This window comes from Panicum hallii, chromosome 8 (genome assembly GCF_002211085.1).
Source record: "Panicum hallii strain FIL2 chromosome 8, PHallii_v3.1, whole genome shotgun sequence".
NCBI lineage: Eukaryota > Viridiplantae > Streptophyta > Magnoliopsida > Poales > Poaceae > Panicum > Panicum hallii.
This window is the reverse complement of record NC_038049.1, coordinates 34,954,843-34,968,630: the sequence shown is the minus strand read 5'-3', so window position 1 is coordinate 34,968,630 and position 13,788 is coordinate 34,954,843. Positions and strand designations below refer to the sequence as shown.

General features: G+C 46.2%; 1 protein-coding gene across 1 annotated transcript; it reads right to left on the bottom strand.

Annotated features, from left to right (window-relative positions):
• Positions 1 to 368: 368 nt before the first annotated feature.
• On the bottom strand, positions 369 to 10,095 carry LOC112902985. The gene is made up of 4 exons (XM_025972187.1): positions 9,019 to 10,095; positions 8,600 to 8,818; positions 7,851 to 8,477; positions 369 to 1,058 (listed from the first exon to the last, which is right to left on the bottom strand). The coding sequence occupies exons 1-4, from the start codon at positions 9,219 to 9,221 to the stop codon at positions 620 to 622; spliced, it is 1,488 nt and encodes a 495-aa protein (XP_025827972.1). The 5' UTR covers positions 9,222 to 10,095; the 3' UTR covers positions 369 to 619.
• Positions 10,096 to 13,788: the final 3,693 nt, after the last annotated feature.

Here is a 13,788-nt window from a genome sequence, read left to right as displayed (position 1 = left end):
GTTCATTTTCGTCGATTTTATTCCGTCGGCCTATTTTCATTGGCCGACTGATGAAAATACATATTTTCGACGGTTTTCGGGCTATTTTCGACGGTTCATGGCCGACGAAATTAAGCTATTTTCTTGCAGTGTCTCTTCTGTTTTTTTTCCATCAAGAATCCATACATGCTGCCAAAGACTCTTATACATTACAATAGCACCACCAGCTGGTTCAGTACTGTGATCTTGGATCATTGCATTTCTCGTCTCAATTTGACAGAGGGGATAATAAGCTAAGTTCTGTGACGACGCTCAAAGTAAAGAGCTCAAAGCAGGTGAACTATAAGGAAAAACAAAATAAGAGCAGCACTGAATGGATAATGACAATGTTAATGCAGCCACACCATAATATCGATAGCGAATCCATCAAACACATGAAATTCATAGTTTGTTGGGTAATCAAACATAGTCGAGGGAGCCGATATGATGCACGAAACACACAAACACAAGCCAAGCCTGAATCATGCAACAGCCCAAGGATTCAGGCTGCTTGTTCAAATCAAGCCAAGCCATCCACGCTGCGCGCTTATTCAAATCACACAATGTGCAGATCTTGCATTGCCGATGAGGTAGCGATCCCTCAGATGCCAAGAGGAACTTTGATGAAGTCAAGAGCAAACAGGCCGTCTTCCCCGGCGCGTGCTGTGCCAACGACGACGCCGTCCTCGCTGCTCCTGACGTAGCACCGGCCGTGGCCGAATGCCACGCTATAATCGAGCTCCGCGAGCTGGCTAACTGACACCACGTTCGCTGTGAGCCCGGGGACGTACCACACGTTGGGGAGGACCACGGCGTCGGTGACCACGTTCCCGCGGCCGACGACGCGCATAGGCGCGGCTCCGGCGTCTCCTGCCTTCACGAAGAGGTCTCCCTGATCCGGTGCGAAACCGGAGAGGAGGGCACGGTTCCCCGTTGCGTGGTGCGGAGCAGCGGAAGCGATGAGCCAGGCAGTGCCTGGGTCTGTTTCCTTGGGGGCGATGCTGATGCCATGCTCACGGGCGACGGGGGAACCGTATCCACTGGGAACAGCACCGGAGCAAACATAGCAAGGGTTATGGGGAAACAAATGTAAATAATCAGTTATACAAATGCAGTAGTTCGTGCTATCCATGCCGTTGGTTTTTTTATTGATTTAATTAAAAGATCTCATAATGAAGTGAAACATTCACATCAACCAAGGGTATTAACTACAAACTTGAAGCAAAACTTACTTAGCAGTTACTCAAAAAAAACTTACTTAGCAGTATCAAGCAATTTGATATAAAATGTGAAATGTATAAACAACCTAAACTCTCCACTTCATCTACTTGAGACCCTCAAATGTGAATAGGGCAGCATATACCCTTTCTTAATCCAGTTTAAAGTGGTTCTGATGTTCTATGGTATTGTAGTCAACACCACTGCCACATCAGATAAAACCAATGTTTTAAACAGCGGACTTAGAGCAAGTAAATTGGAGCCGTCTAATAGATGATCTCATACAATGGCATGTCATCTTGAGACGACTGGATGGACAACCTCTATTGAGATTGTTCTTTTCGTTATCTCTTAGTAGTACCGTATCCTTAATTTGTGGAATGAAAAAAAAATATTGTGAGTAGTATAACAACAACAACTCGTACAATGCTAAATGCTAAGTAAGCAGTCTCATAGCTCTTAATTTTAGCCTATGAGGCAGTTGTTTCACGAAGCAACCACCTCGTTCTCTCTCCTCACTCTCTCCCCTCCATATCATCAAAATTTTTACGTGGATCTAAATAAGACAACTTATTATACTGCTGACATGCAGCAATATAGTTGCCTTAAGCCATTTAGTGGTGGCCTCCTTCGGAGCATATAAAAAGCTATAACTGAATATAGTACTAGATAATTCATTTGGAGATTTGTAAAAGAAATAATAAAGTCAATTAATTATGCATAGACACATGAACCTAAGGAAATCTTAGGAACACAATTACTCGAATATATGATCAGCGCTCAAGAAGGACATGGCTCCATATCCATTACTTTATAATTAGGGTTACTATTAAGACTTTGAGCTGTTGGCGTCATTTTTAGCCTCCACAAAAGGGTTTCCAGGCCTCCAGTGCGAAGGAAATGAAACAACCTTGGGCCGCATACCAGAAAACATGATTAGCGAACTAAAAAATTTCACGTCAAAGCTAATAGCGGTGCTTAGCAGTGCTAAAGTATTGTTAGCGACAATAGCAGAACAATTTGTCGAGACTCCGATCCAACTACCTCCTCGCCCTCCGTGCTGTTTATGTTTTACATGCAAGATAAAATAAGACTTCTTACATCATCATTAGAATGTTTAAAAAATTCAGAATTTATAAACCGTGGTGTCCAAATTAAATTTAGATTGCACTATTATGTGTTTTACACTATGATCTTCGAAACAAGACCATACTTGAGTATATTCGGATAATATTTTCTCAGAAACATTTTTCTATGCTGGTGGAATATATTTTTATAAATCTGCAACAAATGTTCTATATCCACGAGAAAAGTGTTTTCCAAATTTAGGATAGATTATTCAGACTAAGAGAGAGATTGTTCCAAAAAGAAAATGCTACATCTCAAACTATACCAAAAGTTGTGGGTGTGGAAGAACAGATTGTAAACTGGAGAAACAAACCATTATAGATTTATAACTAAGAGGCCAACAAAAATAAATACGTAGAACAAATCATGCATACTTTGACAAAAGTTGTACACTTGAAACAAAATATAGCCAGCTAACAAATCATGCATATTTAGAAGAACAAAAGTTTGTATTACCGGAAAAAAATATTATGGGTAAAGAATCAAAAATCAAATAGAAATATATATACCTGGAATAAATAATGCATACTCGATGAACAACAGTTTGTATGTTTGGTCAATGTGTACATCACCTACCACTAAAAATATAACTGTGTTAATAACACATGTAGGACTTAACAGATTCGCTCGAACCTAAATGAAAAAGTGTAGTTCTTGTTCAAGAAATTAATTTCTACGAAAATTCAGTATATTTAAGTATGATTTATATCAGCATAAGAATCATCCCATAAGCTTTAGAGTGCAAGTGAACCTGACAAACCAGCCAGCGTAAAGGTCGTTGTGAACTTTTTATTACCATAAAATGCAATTATTCAGGTAAATTGAACCAGAATTTGTGAATGAAGAACTCATAATTTGCCGATTCCAGTAATTCTGGTTATGAACCATAAAAACATACAAACGGATTAGAATGCCGATACTGACCACCTCTGCTAACCACAGAAGCAATGCTAGCTTGATTCTACACACCACCAGATTTTTTACATATCCTGAGATTTGGCTAGCAAGTGGCTGACGGGGATTCAGTATTTTTTTCCATTATATCTGCTATTCTTGGTCGGCAAATGTTGGTGGGGAATTCCTTTTTACTCTTGGCAAATCCTAATTTGCTACTAAACTACCGTCAGCCATTGGAGAGGAGAAACTACTGATGTTGGAGTTGCCGTCGGCCACTTGTAGGAAACTCTTGGTGTAGGTTTCAGTATCAGTGCCATCATAAAGGTTTCTCGTTATAGGAAACGTTCTTATTTTTAGTTGGTGTAGGTTTCAGTAACAGTTTTGCAGTGTGAATACTTTTCAGCTGCTTCATATCAGTGTGAATACTTCACGATGCAAGGGTCAAAGGATAATGAATAAAAATTTTAAGTTGGGTTTAGGTATGTGAGAAACACTCGAACTGTATAGTAAAAGCGCAAAGCTGTAAAATAATGTTTCTTTTACTTGACCAGCTGTACCAACCAACAAACTTCATCAAAAAGATGAAATCTTGGTGACAACCTCAGTATAGTGCAATTATAATTTGTTTTCCTTAAATAAGAACTTAACAAGCACTGTCAAGCTATCACTTAATCGTGAATTTGTTTATCCCTAACGTATTTTTTTCTACAATTTACACACTGCACTTGTGAATTTGTTTTCTACGGCACATCTAAAAGTTTTAAAAATATTGGCACATGTGTAAATTCTTTGTTATAAGGTTAATGAATCTTTGTTATAGTAAGGTTCATGCATGCTTTTTTATCATTATATAAGTTACATTTCACACTCCTCACACATGGCCTCAAGTTTGCAAGACTTATTCCTTATGCAAATGTTTTTTCTTTGTAATTTACATACTGCACTTGCGATTTTTTTCTTATTACACATCTACATTATTTAAAATATTAGCACATGTGTAAATTTTGTCGGTCCTTAGTTTTGCTGGATGTTGTTCCTAATGTGAATGGCTTTTTTATAATTTACACACTGCACTTGTGAATTTGTTTTCTTTTGCATCTAAAAATTTAAAAATATTTGCACATGTGTTAATTCTTTGTACAATTATTTGTTATGGAGTTCATGCATGTTTTTTTACAATTATACAAGTTACAACCCGCACTCCACATACGGCCTCAGTTTTGCAGGATTTGTTCCTATTGCAAATGTTTTTTTAGAATTCAAACATTGTACTTGCAAATTTGTTTCTTATTACACATCTAACATTTTTATTTTATTGGTACATGTGTAAATTGTGTGAGTACCAAGTTTTGAACCCTACTGGTAAGTTGACCACCACGTCACCACATTACGAGGTGGTTCCTCCTAACTCTACCCTGCTTTTAAAGAAATATCCACCTCTGCCATGATTAAATAGTCCAAAGTACTCATTATTAAAAAAGTCTAATATAAATTTACATCTAAATTACCGCTGGCACCATTGACGCCACGCCACACCGCCTTTGAACCTTAGCCCTGTCATGTCAGCCACCCACACTCGCGTGCTCCGCGTCACCCCACCATACCACAAGCCCATCCCCTACATCCTGTAAAGATCTCGTTGTGGTGAGATTTTTCTTAGGCCGGAACCAACCTTGACCGCTTATAAAAGGTCGCAAGGTCCCGGAGACCTCTGCACCAAACTGAGCAGCAGCTCGAGCACCACCACCAGGCAGGCAGCCCTAGAGTCCCTCTTCCTCTCTTGCCCAAGCTCACTCTCTGCACCAAGCAGAGCAGCAGCTCGAGGACCACCACCAGGCAGCAGCCCTCAGGCCCCTCTTCCTGTCTTTTCCTGTTTCCCAAGCTCCCCTATTTTCTCAATGTTGGAGGTGCACCGTGTCGGTTCACCATTGGTTTGCCACCGCAGCCGCGTAGCGAGCCTCGAGGACCAGTAGTTGGTAAGTATTACTGATCCTCTCTCTTCCGTCTATGTGCCCCTTCTCTCTCTCCTTCCCTGCCCCACCTCATCTGCGTGCACCCTGAGCCGCTATGCTTCAATCGAGCATGGTTGCCCTGGCTGATTGTCAGTGTGCCCCCACGACGTCGTCTCGTACGCCCTACCTGCACATCTCTGCCCCCCCCCCCCCCCAAACCCGAGCCAATATCGCTCCCGAGTCATTCCATTTTTTATCGCCACCATGGCCAACTCTGGTGAGGCGCTATCTTTGCTTTGGATATCGACGTCGATGATACCCCGCGCCATCAGCTCCGCCATGCCGAGACAATGCCCTCCACGGGTTTCCCAATTCTAGACGTGGTGCAGATCACTTTAGCAGATAGAGGCAAATCACCAACCCTGCCCCCACAAGAATGAATGCCTTTCCTGCCATAAATTGGGTCAGGCTAGTGTACAGGTGCACGTCGCCTAAGCGGACCCCACAGGTCAACCACAGCACGCGTTAGCCTTTTCTTTGGGAGAACATTTCAAAAAAAAAAATCCTAGAAACACTAGAGCCACCGTAGGCGTAGAATAATGGAAAAATAACTATAAACTTCCCATAAACTCAATATCCAAGAATAATGCAATAAAATCTAAAAAACATATCTTCTTTACCCTAAACCTGTATTTGATGAAACCACCTCCAAAATTCCTCTTAAATCTTGTCCTACCTTTGCTCTCTTGTGTCACCTTTTCGTTTTTATTTTTTTCTATTTGTGATGGATGGTACTTATGTTACCATCCTCACGAGCATTAGAAGATGGAGCATCAGAGGACAGGTAGCAGGATCTGGACTACTTCGAAGGATCCAAGGACTACATTGAAGAAAGAAAGTACATACTGACTCCCCGTCTTCACTTACTCCTAGCCTGCCTTAACATGCATTATTTTCAAAAGTTGTTTTTCATAAAACCACGCTGCAGGAATGTCCTGGTCCATAACGATACCATTTTACCCCAGCACCTCACCGGACAACGCGGCTTAGGAACATGATTATAATTATGAGAAACTTGTTTTCGCTTTATGGTATAAGCAATTAAGCATGTTGTAGTTCAGCATTGTGTGGACGTACTAGAGCTGCTTGTGGTGTGTGTTAGCAAGTGCTATTGTGCCATTTAGTAGTGCAGGGAAAGTAGGATGCCTGCAGAGGTCAACCTGTAGGGTGAAGATGATCCTGTATGGGTGTCCTCACTAGGAGAAGTTTACTCTAGCACCATAAGGACCGGTTCGTAACATCTCACTTACTTTGTACTTCTGCAACCACCTGCTTAATGGGAAGTCTGATCTCAAACACCGTAAGGATTGAACCTTACTAATACTTGGAGCCTGGAGTGGCAACGAGGCGTCAGGAGAGGACCAGGATGCTGCGTGAACTCCCATAGATCTGGCTTAATTTGGCGCCTGGGTACTATGTGGCACATGCATAGTTTCGATATGTGGTGATTTATTTATATAATTGACCAACTTTTATTTGTGTAGTATTTTTATGTGCGAACCTACATCCTTGACATTTCGTAGTAGAAGTATACTGAATAACCGGTGGGTACGACTCTCATTGGACATGTCTAAGAAGCCATGGCAATTGTTTTAGGCTGACCATATGGGTAATGTTTACAAACTCTATGGAGTCATAAACCTATTCCGGTAGCCGCATCCTTCCTATTGGGCAACCGGTTATGGTGAGTTCTATATGATCACTGATCTATAAAATGATTGTTTTGGGAACTCGCGTAAAAACCTGGTGACAAGAAGCTGTGCTAGTGACGCAAAAGTTAGCCTGATACCTACTTTTTTATAAATATATCCTTATCCACCTCTATATTCATAAAATTCAAGCTCTACCTTGAATAAACTCTGGATGCAGCCCGCAAAACCATCCTACAGCCAAAACCTCCACCTTATCAAACCCTATCCAAAGTTTCTATAGTGCTATATATATAATATATATATATATCTTCAGTGTTTGTTGTATTACCATTTCAAGATGTATGGTGCATAGCCCTATTGTGAACCCTCAGCACTGTAAGACCATTTAATTTGTTCGCATATCTATTTCCATATGTCAAACCCATAGCTCAAGCTAATGTTTCAACTGAGCACATGTTAAACAAACATGAAGGTGCCATATAAAAGGAAAACAACTATTAATGGGGGATGGAGAAATCATATAGTATCACAACCGAATAAATATAAATAAACAAGTTTGTTTGGTACAGGCCCCATTTCTAACTATGAATTTCCAATAATTATGACTCTTAAAATAATAACTAGGCCATGTAGGAGAACGCTTTGATAAACTATTGTTTTAGAAGTTGACAATTGACATGATGCGTGTCTAGAAGACTAGAACTATATATATTTCTGACATGTTAAATTTACCAGCTGAGAGTTATGTATTCAGCACAATGTGGTTAGCGGTACATAGTTCCTCTCACGTTTAGTTTTTCTATGTATTTTGTGATACAATATCAGATTCAAGACTTGCAGTTTCAAGTGTGTAAACCAATGTCGACAATTAATATGTCCATGGAAAAGGTCGAAAACGGTCATCAGATGGGATAAAGAGAAGCACCTGTGATCTTCTGGTTCTCCAATCTGAGCTGCGCCCTTCTGCTCAGGCGAGCTAATCGCCCAAACGCCGTTGCGGACCTGCTTCCCCAGCTCTGCGTTGTCGTTCAGAAAGTGTTGCTCATCAAGATATTCTTCTGCAGCCAAGCCACTGATGATCTTGCATTCAGTCTCACAGATCACACTTCCTGAATTAGCTAAAATTTCCCACAAGCTCCTAGCACTAGTTTCCATTTTGCCCTGACAAACTGGGAACCGGCCCTTGTCACCAGCAGTGCCGAAGGCGCCTGATAAACGAGAATCAACTCCTATCAAACGCAGCCCGTTCACATGATTGAGTGTAGCGTGAGTGACCTCCTGCTGCTGCTGCTGCTGCTGCTGCCAGTCAGTTTTATCTGGCTCTGAACCTGGAGCACCACTGTCCTTCTTGCTTACCTTGGAGATAGTCCTGTTAGTCCCTTCACAGTAGACCTGATGTGGAACCGTGACAACATCTGAAGGGACACTGCCACGGGCTCCTATTTCCAGGGCTGCGTTGGGGTAACTGAACACGCTCCCATCCTGAACATCTTCTCCGAATATATCGCAGGCAGCAGACAGCACCATCTGGAAGTACAGCGGGTACTGCACGCTGGTATGGAACGTAGAGACGAACGGGAATTCCATCAGTATTTAGTGAAGAGAAAAATGATCTCCAGGCTCCCATCATAGGAACGCTGGTATGACACATAGTCACGGATGGGAGACAAGAACCTGAGGTATTCCGGCGCGCCTATGCCATGGGAACCAATGTGGATGTCGAAGCCTCCGTTCCATGATGGTGGCATGTCCTCCGAGGGCCATTCTTCCTGATTCAGGCCTCCATTTGATGAAGGTTTAGTCAAAATCTCCGAGCCCTTCCAGAAATCAATTAGTTCCCAATTGTGCAGGTCATCTTCATCACAAAGGGACGCGGGTGCGGGGCAAAACTGGCTGCAGCCATCGGAATTTCCGCAAGTCAAGATTCTTCTCCGTCGGATGAATAGCAACGAGGCAAAAAATGCAAAATATACAGTAGTTTCTTCTCAACGGGCATGATGCTGAGATTAGATGGACCATCGGCAGAAAAGCAACACGTCTACATGATACGATAGCATAGTCTCAAAACGAGAAACAGGTGAAAGGTATCGTACTGTGCCAAGTCGACGCCAAGCTTTCGAGCGAAGGGACTGATGATCCAAGGCGCAAGCGCATGGGCGGCGGCGGCAGCGGCGCCACGAGCTGTGCAGGGTGCTAGCACTTCTTCCACGGCCATGGTTCTGGTTCTGCTGGGAGGGAGACGAAACGGAGGGGGAGAACACATGGAAATGGACCGGGCTGAGATAAACGTACGCATCCCGGATGTTCCTTTCCGTCCTCTGAGAAACCAGAGTCCAGGATAGCGACGGCGAACAAGAGAACCAAGACATTTACCAGCATACCCTCGCAGCTACTTTTATCACATTGCGCCCTGACAGTTTCGTGTTTTTACATCTCAGACAGACGAACACCACATCGTCCCTCACACTATTTGAGACCCAAGATCGTTGCAGGGCTTGCTTCACTGCACGGCACTAGTAAATCCCCTTGGGCGGACTAGGAAGACCGTTTGCAATCTGTTATGAAGCTAACCAAAGAATTGTTCCAGTGTGACATGAAGAAATGTTAGTTTGATTCCCATATGAGTTGGATAGTGAAGACCCAATAACGAAGAATCCTTCCTATACGAAATTAAAAAATAACGTAAATTTACAATAAAATTAATAAATACGGTTCTAAAAAGGATACTTCTAATCTTTATCTTTATCTATTTTTGAAGCAAGTATTGATTCCTTGATCCGTCATACTACTTAACCCCAAACTTCCAGTTATTTACCCACCCTGCCATTGCTCCAACATATGGATCCAAACATATCCTCACCTCCCACTACACCAAAGCCGCTCAATTTCGTCGGCCAGGTGTAATTTCGACGGCCAAAAACAAGCCGACGAAAATAACTCGCTTATTTCGTCGGCTAACACAAGCCGACGAAATTAGGACTTGTTTTCGTCGGCCCAGCGCAGGCCGACGAAAAAAGGTTCATATTTTCGTCGGCTAGGCCCTGGCCGACGAAACAAAGAGCATATTTTTGTCGGTCTATCCTAGACCAATGAAAATAGATCCAATTTCGTCGGCCCGCTCGGGTAGGTACCCTAATAGGGCGATTTGGATGTCGTTCTAGGCCCGCACGCACAGCACTTCGTTCACCGCCCCCGCGCCCGAGCCCCCCACCCCACGCCCCGCCGCCACCGCCCCCGGCCTAGCGCCCCGCTGCCCCTGCCGCCGCCGCGGCCCCGCCGCCACCGCCGTGGCCCCCGCCGCCCCGTACCGCTGCCCCGCGCGGCCCCCGCCGCCGGCCCCGCGGGCACCCGCTGCCGCCGCGTGCGGCTCTGCCCGCGGCCGCGAGCACGTCTGCCCCGCGGCCTCGCGGCCCTAAGCCGTGCCGCCCCCGCGGTCGCTCCGAGGCTCGCCGCCGCCCCTGATCGAGGTCCCACGCCGCGGCACCGCGGCCTGCCGACACCCCGCGGGCCCCCGCCGCCGCCCCGAGGTCCTATGCCGCGGCCTAGAGGCCCGCCGCCGCCCCCCGAGGTCCCACGTCGCAGCACCGAGGCCCACCGCCGCCTCGCGGCCTCGCCGGGCCCCCGAGGCCCCACGCCGTGCCCTCGCGGCCCCCTGCCGCCCCACAGGCCCCCGCCGCCACCCCCGAGGCTCCACGCCGTGCCCCCGCGGCGCGCCACTGCCCCCGAGGCCCCACACCGTGCCCCCGCGGCCCACTGCCGCCCCACAGGCCCCCACCGCAGCCCCGAGGCCCCACGCCATGCCCCCGCGGCCCGCCGCCCCCGCAGCCCACCGCCGCCCATAGGTATGCCTGCCCGTTCTCTTTGCTGCTAGTTTTGAACTGACCGAATAACTATTAAACTTAGTGATGCATCGTTGTCCATTACTCTAAGGCCAGAAACTATATTACTCTTAAAATATTTATGTTATATTTTCTTGATAATTATTGTTTGCTTAGTATCATTAATGAAGTAACATTTTTCACTTTCATTATGAAGTAGCTAGTTTGAGAAAATGAGAGACGATCGAAGTTGGATGTATGATGGTTGGACAAGTAACGGAATGCCTACGCGAGAGTGGATGGTCAACACACAAGCTTTTGTTGATCATGTATTTTTCTTGTCTCCTGGCAGTGGTTTGGCAAAGTGTCCATGTAACAAGTGTCAGAATTGTTCTTATCAAGTCAAGATTGGTACGGAGCGTCACCTATGCAAATTTGGTTTCATGCAAAATTATGAGAGGTGGTATGAGCATGGAGAGTCACAGGAGCAGGAGCTATACAGCCTAGTTGATAGCTTTGAGAAAAATGGAGATAGGATGGATGCAATGATGGATGATTTTGTCCAACAGGTTGAGAATGCTACTGAGGTACCGGAATATTTTGGTCTGCTTGCGTCATCAAAAGAACCATTACATGGAGCCACTACTGTAACACCCTAAGGTAATCTCCTTAAATTTTAAAGAATTTATTTTGGTTCAAATGAAATTACCAGGTCTTCTTTAATTTTTGTGGCATTTAAAGCAATTTATAACACAAGAAAGTAAAATTAATTGTAAGGTCAACTTGCTTGTGCATTCATGCTGGTGCATTGTTTTATTTGTGTTGGGTTTGAATTCAAATTTATTTGAATTCAAATGGAATGGTTTGAATGGTTAGAGTATAGAAAAAGAAAAAGGAGAAGGAATAAAAGAAGGGAGCCCAACCCTCTCTCAGCCCGGCCCACTTCCTCTCTCCTCCCTTCCTTTTCCCCCTCGGGCCCTTTTCCCCCCTCTCTCCCGCATGGGCCACCGAGGCCCAGCACCCCTCCTTTCTTTTTTTCCCCTCCGCGCGTGGGCTGCGCATGGCCGCCCAGCCCGTTCCCCTCTGCTCCCCGCCGAGCGCCCTTCCTCTGCCAGACCGACCCCACTTGCCAGCGCTATCTCTCCCCTTCCTCTTTCTTCTCCGGCGCAACGCCCTCCCGAGATCTCCGGCGAGCTGCTCTCCCCTGGGCCCGCACGACGAGACTCCCGGCCGGGCCTTATCTAGCGATCCCGACCCCTCCTGCGTCTTATTCCCATTCTTGGCGGCGCTTCCAAACCCTAGAGTTCCCTCTGCCTTGCTCCGCCGCTCGGCGCCCCTGCTCCACCGTGGACTCGCCCCTCCACCGCACCACAGACTTGCTCGAGCCACGACGCAGCTTCGACACGTGCCCAGGGACCTCTCTGAAGCTTCAATTCCAGCCCCATCCCCTGTGGCCGCTTGAACTGCGCGTGAACAACTCCGGTGAGCCTCTGTCCGTCGTGCGATTCCTGGATGCCGGCGATTCCAGGACCCTCCTCACCCCCTCTACACCTCCACAGGTTCCGCACGGACTCCCTCAACGGATCAGCACGCCCGGGGCACCCCTGAAACGACCGTTCGCGTGTGCAGTACCGGCTTCCGCCGCCGGACGTCACCGGCAACGCCTCTGCACGCCGCCTCCGGCCAATCTCCACCTCGGTGAGCAGCACCTCCTCCCCCGTAACCGTTTGCGCTAGGTGTGGTAGTCTGTAAACCCTCGCAGCAGCCCAACCCCGGCACACCGGCGACCCCGTGCCGCCCCCGCCGTGGGGAGCCATGACCCGAACCCTAATCCACCACCTCGAGTACGTGGACGTGTTCGCCATGTCCTGCTCCCGCTCCCGGACCAGATCGTGTCCAAAACCGAGCCCGGAGCACCAAGTTAGGCCAGCTCCGGCGAAGCGCCGCCGCGGGAAGGAGCTCCGGTGACCTTCACCGCCGCCCGGACCCCCTCTTTCTTCTGAGCCGTTCGATCTGCGGCCAGTGGGTAAGATTAGATCCTTAGCCCATTGATCCCGACCGTCCGATCGTGATCCAGCGGATGTGTTTCCCTCGTACCGGTTCGCCCTTGTCTTAAATCCCGGCCGTCCATCCTTGATCCGGCGCGCGGGATTGAATTCCCTTTATGTTAGGCTCTGGCGCGTTAGATCCCGATCGGATGGATGAGAATCAAGCGTACCCCTTCGTTTAGTAAGTCTAATCTCAGCCGCCCGATCCAGCGAGTGCCCAGAACGGAAGATACCGTTTCAGCCCGCTAGTTTTGCTAAAGAGCCCCTGCCTTTTGGAGAAATCAGCCCGCAGTCCTAGTTAGTTGAGAAATAATCCCAGGATGACCCAAAATCTTGCACGGACCCCCCTGAGCTTCCTGGATTTAGTGCCCGCAGTTCGTGCCTCGTGTTTTCACATGCTAGCCCCTGTGTCTACCCTTTATTTACGTTTAAGCCCTCGATTTTTGTGCAGAACCCCTTAGAACCTCCAGTTCTCTTACAAATAGGTCCCTGGATCTTGTTTCAAGCGTAGATTTCGCGTCTTAGCTCCGTTTTCGGTGTTCTTTATATCCACGCGATCGTTGTAACACGTAGAATAGTTCTAGGCCAGTTTTGTATGCTATTCTATTGTATTGGTGTACTGTTTTCTTATAGTTTGCTATTATTTGTGCATGTGTGTATGTGTGGACTATGCTTGATGATCGTGAGTAGACGCGGAGCGTTTGGACCAGTACCAGGAGCCGCCATCTTCTGAAGCTTTTGAGCAGTAGCAGCAGAACTTTGAGGAAGGCAAGTATAATATGAACATCCTATCACTTTTAAATACAGATTTCATACTGCATTTTAATCCTGTATGCCTATAAGGACTTTCCTAGCCACTTTATATCCTACATATATATCCTTTGGGTTGCATTGTGGTTAGTTGTGCTAGGTTGCTGCGCTATAACAAACTTGGTCCTTTTTAATTAAATTTGATTAATGGTCTTATGCAACTTAATCCCGAGAGTGGCCCTCTGTG

Bases quoted from the DNA above. Each gene is read 5' to 3' on its own strand.
- LOC112902985 (XM_025972187.1), bottom strand. From the start codon at position 9,221: ATGCGTACGTTTATCTCAGCCCGGTCCATTTCCATGTGTTCTCCCCCT. The intron at 8,819-9,018 runs GTACGATACCTT...CGATGGCTGCAG, and splicing joins CTTGGCGTCGACTTGGCACA to CCAGTTTTGCCCCGCACCCG. The intron at 1,059-7,850 runs GTGCTTCTCTTT...TGCTGTTCCCAG, and splicing joins GGAGAACCAGAAGATCACAG to TGGATACGGTTCCCCCGTCG.